This window comes from Nicotiana tomentosiformis, chromosome 11 (assembly GCF_000390325.3).
Source record: "Nicotiana tomentosiformis chromosome 11, ASM39032v3, whole genome shotgun sequence".
Lineage (NCBI taxonomy): Eukaryota > Viridiplantae > Streptophyta > Magnoliopsida > Solanales > Solanaceae > Nicotiana > Nicotiana tomentosiformis.
The window spans coordinates 5,528,776-5,534,412 of NC_090822.1; the positions used below are offsets into that span (position 1 = coordinate 5,528,776).

The 5,637-nt window shown below is 33.6% G+C and overlaps 1 protein-coding gene across 1 annotated transcript; it reads left to right on the forward strand.

The window, feature by feature from the left end:
* The first annotated feature begins 583 nt into the window (after nucleotides 1–583).
* LOC104084471 (UDP-glucuronate 4-epimerase 1) lies at nucleotides 584–2,400 on the forward strand. Its single transcript, XM_009588328.4, has one exon. The coding sequence runs from the start codon at nucleotides 860–862 to the stop codon at nucleotides 2,138–2,140; it is 1,281 nt and encodes a 426-aa protein (XP_009586623.1). The 5' UTR covers nucleotides 584–859; the 3' UTR covers nucleotides 2,141–2,400.
* Nucleotides 2,401–5,637: the final 3,237 nt, after the last annotated feature.

Sequence of the window (5,637 nt, forward strand, 5' to 3'; positions counted from 1 at the left end):
TGTCTGATTGTACTTTGTGCATCCGATTGCCCTGTTTGTTTAGAGATTTCAAATTCGAACTCGACAATAGAGTTCTCCGTGATAATAATCGTAAAAAATTTATATAGTGAATTTTTTTTATGTTGCCGATTTGGATTAATCAAATCAGTGGTTTTAGACACCAACAATAACACCAGGAACTAAACTTTACCTTTACCTTACGTAAGGTTAAAAGGTTGTTTCGAATAAATCATTGCCCAAGCAAAATATTATATAAATAAATTTGCTATGACAATCTTTTTTTTTTTTTTTTTGCTAATTAACAATCTGAATTAATCATACTAGTAATTCTGAACACAGAACAATTAAAGAAAAAAGGTTATTAAATGAACCAAATATAAGTTATTACTAATCACTTTTTCTCCTAAAAAGGGAAAAACCCATTTCATTTTCAAAGCTTTACTTTTTCTTAAGATTTGTACTGCTTGGCATTGGCTGTCTCCTTATTTCTAGTCAGAAATTTCTTTTTTAATCTAAACATATTAAATACTTTTCCTATTTTCTTCTCTCTATCTCTCTGTTCTTTTAACGCGTTCACGCGTTTACAATTGTCTCTTATTTGTGGTCACCTACTATATATATTCCTCCATCTTCCTTCTCTCTTCCGCAGGTGCAGACTCCAATTTCACAAAAAATTGTTCTCTGCATCTGCTTCTTATTATTAAAAAAAAAATCCCCATTTTCCAAAAATCCCCCCCCAAAAAAAAACTTAAACCCAGTATTTTTCTTGCTACCATATTGAGGAAAAAAAAAGTGGGTAGTCGAAAAAAATACGTTCTTGATTTTCCGGCGAGTATTTTCTTGATTTTCCGGTGAAAAGATGCCGTCGTTAGAGGAAGAATTGTTTCCGTCAACGCCGGGAAAGTTCAAGGACAGGAACCGGCATTTCCACAGATGTTTTGCTTCAACAAGTACAATGTTCCTTTGGGCATTATTCTTAATAGCTATAACGGCGTCGTATTTGTGTTTCCAATCATTTATGGATACCGGTAACCGGTATTTCTCCGCCACGTGGGGCGGTCATCATTGGGAGAAACAAGTCCGTACTTCTGCTCAGATCCACCGTTCTAACGGCATGTCCGTACTTGTTACCGGCGCAGCCGGTTTTGTCGGGAGCCACGTCTCCCTCGCCTTGAAAAAACGAGGCGACGGAGTCGTGGGACTCGACAACTTCAATAATTACTATGATCCCTCGCTTAAAAAAGCGAGGAAAAATCTTCTCAATAATCACAACATTTTCATAATCGAAGGTGACATTAACGATATGCGGATGCTAACAAAGCTATTTGAAATTGTTCGTTTTACGCACGTGATGCATTTAGCAGCTCAAGCGGGTGTGCGATACGCGCTGGAAAATCCAGGTTCTTACGTTCATAGTAACATTGCCGGTCTTGTAACTCTTCTAGAAGCTTGCAAGAATGCTAACCCGCAACCCGCTGTTGTATGGGCCAGCTCCAGTTCCGTATACGGGTTGAACGAAAAGGTTCCATTTTCTGAATCGGATCGGACTGATCAACCCGCTTCGTTATATGCTGCAACGAAGAAAGCGGGTGAGGAAATTACACACACGTATAATCATATTTACGGGTTGTCAATTACCGGGTTGAGGTTCTTTACGGTTTATGGCCCGTGGGGCAGACCCGATATGGCTTATTTCAGTTTTACAAGGAACATTTTACAAGGGAAACCGATCACGGTTTATCGGGGCAAGAATCGGGTTGATTTGGCTCGGGATTTTACTTACATTGATGATGTTGTGAAAGGGTGTATTGGGTCGCTTGATACGTCGGGTAAGAGTACCGGGTCGGGTGGGAAGAAACGGGGACCCGCTCCATACCGGATTTTTAATCTGGGTAATACGTCGCCGGTGACTGTTCCGATGATGGTTGGGATTTTGGAGAAGCATTTGAAGGTTAAAGCTAAGAAGAATTTCGTCGAAATGCCCGGAAACGGCGACGTTCCGTTCACACATGCGAATATTAGTTCGGCCCGAAAAGAATTCGGGTATAAACCGACAACCGATTTGCAAACCGGGTTGAAGAAGTTTGTTAAGTGGTATCTCTCTTATTACGGCTACAATCAAGGAAAGTCTGTAAAGTGATAATATTCCTTTTTTTTTTTCTCTTTTTAATTCTTTTTCTTCTTATTGTGGTTATTTTAGATTATTTTTTTTCTAAATTACGAGGAAAAAAAGAATTTGGAGGAAGAAAAAAGGAAAAGAAAAGGTGAATACCAATTCTTATTTTAATTGGGGGGAAAGTGGAGAGAAGAAGATTTGATAAACTCCCTTTCCCCTTTGTTAGAAGATATTGTTGTTGCTTTCCTTGTAAAGGATAAAAAAGTTTCTCATTCTTTGTCTCATATTATGTCTCTTACTTTTTGTGTAAACTTCTATGCACCATATTCTTGTTATTCTTCTTTTTTATAAAAAAGTATAATAAAAATATCAAATGATACAATACATTTATAGTGTAAAAACTATTGCTACTGCCTATTAGTAATAAAATAATTAGCAAAATGTTACTAGTATAAGTAAGGATTCAATAGTTCTAAGGTCAATAGAATTTGCACCCAATATGAAGCATTTTTCATCCAAATAGTTAAGGTGGTAGAGTTGAGTTTGTAATTTACATTAGTGTTTATATTAAATCATATTAGTTTATTATAACTAGTATAGAGTAAGGTAAAAAAGTAATAATTAAAGTATGGTTGAGTAATAATTAAACACATCTACAGAATCATGTATTCATAAAAAGTAGTACCAAGTACAGTAACATTTTTACTTTTATATTAGTATTTTCTTGTAGAATGTAGTTGGAATTTGGATTGCCATATGGTTTTTGCTACATATTGGTGTTTTTATTAAGGAAATACAATTAAATTTTTTTATATCAGTTTTATTTGTTTTGATAATTTATGGTTGATGTAGTGAAGGGTTGTTATATATAAAAAAAGAAAACTTGGCGGTAGTAGTGAATTGTTAAAGGACAACATGATGCATAAAGCATCTTGCGTTCACGCAGTGTTTGTGAAAGGGTCGCACCCAAAAAGATGTGATATAGATAATCTATCACTAATGTAAATATTAATGTTTGCTTCCAAGGTTTACACTCGTAACATATATCACACAAAGATAATTTTATCGTTAATTCAATACATTCAATACAACTGTTATTATAGAAAATAATTATTATAAAAAGAGTTCGACTGTATAATTGTTTTGGTAAAATATTTAGTAGTAGTAAAATTTGTATAGGCAAATGGGATTTTTTAAAGACAGCTAGGTTGGGCAATAAATAGTGGAAAGGGGACAGCTAAGCTTTGACTGTGAAATACGGCTGTAGAGGATTTTTATTAAATTTAGGGGCCCACAACCATGTGAATGATGTAATTGCTCTTATTAAAGTTTTATTTTAGGCCGTTGGATTGAATTGGGCTGAATCGTGCGGATGCGATCCAACTGTAAAGCGTCAATCTAAGTTGTACTGTATTCTACTATTTCTTGGCTTTTTCCTACCGACACTTCGTTCAACTCTTGGGTTTTTGTATTTTTTTCAAAATTGGGCTTTGTGGGCCTACACTGTTTTTATGTAGGGACAGAAAGAGGGATTTATATCCTCTTTTGCCGACTTAATCTCTTAAACTAAAAATAGCTAGTAAATATATAATATATATATAACTCATGTATAATATATATATATAATATATATAATTAATATTACTTAACTTTCAGTAAAAGGAAAAGCACTACCTACCATAATTTTTTCTATCCCTAAAGCTTAATACTAATTCCCGATACCTCTAATTAAGGTGGAGGAATTCGATCGACTTCATGATAATCTTTGGTGGTATTGTAATGTCCTCTATCATCACTCCAATAAAAAAATCTATATAATTTTCTGAAAAATCTTAGTCGGGATAACAAATTAATTAAGAAAATTCTTATGAATAGTACTATTTATTTATTTTTTATTAATAACTTTGCTAAATTTTAAACAACATTTATTTTGGACCGGAGAGAGTATGAATCAGAGCGAGTTAAACAGGTAAAAATCTCTTTTTCTAGTTTTTCATTAAAAAAAAAGCATGAATATATTTTTCACCAAACTCCATTTGGGATGTACTTTCTAGTTTCCCCCAAATGGAAAAATTAGTTCAGATGTATTTTTCAAATTTCGCAGAAAATGAAAAATTGTTTGTGTTTAATTGACAAAGGTTTCAGAAAATGTGAAAAGGGTTTCAAAGAAAATTTAAACGCTTTTTGAATACAAACACTGTTATAAAAAAAATTAAATTATGGTGGATGTCTACTCTTCCTCCATGATCTTCTCAAATGCTTAATGACATATTCAATGACATATTTCTATGCTTAATGACATATTCAATGACATATTTTTCTTCACTTTTCATGCCTATATAAAGGCCTTGTAATAGATAAGAAAATACACACAATTGAAGAAGAAAATCTCTTCCTTCTCTCTATCTCTATTTCTTGTTCGTGTTTTACTAAATTGCTTTTATTTTATAACACGTTATCAGCACGAATTGCTCATTTCATGATCTTCTACGTCAAGACTATGTAAATTATAAGCAGACAATGAGATCAAGTACAATGAAAAATGTCTTGGATGATAATACAAAGATAAGTTTTACATCCATCTAAACTCATTCATAGTAATAATATTTTTACCATCACATGATGTATTTCATTGAAAGCAAAATTATCAAATATGTAGGCGATTTTACAGTACCTTGCAAGTTGGAGGAAAGTATCTGTCATCAACATTGTCATATTGATCATTCTAGTCATCATGTATATGGTTGCCATAGCAGCCTTTAGGCACAACAAACAGATCGATAACGACGAGCCTTACGGAGAAACTAGGATGGAGAAATCTCAACCTAGCAGGATACACTTCTAAGAGCTTCCCCATGACAATACAGTAAACCTTGAAATGTATTCCCTATGTTTGGCATTTCTATCTTATTAGAACAACATGCTTTCTTCATACTTTCATATGCCCCCTTTTCCCCCCAAAGAGAATTGGCTGTAAATCTCGTATGAGTTGTTCTGTTCTTTTTTTATAATTAATTCCTTTTTATGCCAGGGTTCTCTTTGAATTGGTTTTGGAGGCAGGTTAGTTCTTTCCGGATGTAACAACTTGCTATAAGAGGTAAAACATTCGTATAAGCTTGACTTTCACTTAAAAGAGCATCGAGGATGAAATAAGAAGGCATAGTTTACCATTTTGCTGGGCATAAAAGTCACCCAAAATGCCTGCAACAAAGTAGGGGGAATAAGTACAGTATGCAGAGTATTAAGAGTAATACATAGTATTAATCGTAATGCTTCTAAATCACATTACAATTGCTAAACTGGTACATGTGAAGTAGGAGTTACTCTTGAACCAGACAATCTACTTTTTGGCATTCGAATATATAATCAATATAAACTCATTATAGTTATAATTTATAATAGTCACAGTTATGCATTAAGCCTTAAATATTTTTGCTCGAAACATAAGGCTCATTCCTCCGTATTAAATTTTTTTGGTGAAGTTCTTATAGTCTTTGAAATATAAGTGGTTATAGCTTATC

Bases quoted from the DNA above. Each gene is read 5' to 3' on its own strand.
- LOC104084471 (XM_009588328.4), top strand. From the start codon at position 860: ATGCCGTCGTTAGAGGAAGAATTGTTTCCGTCAACGCCGGGAAAGTTC.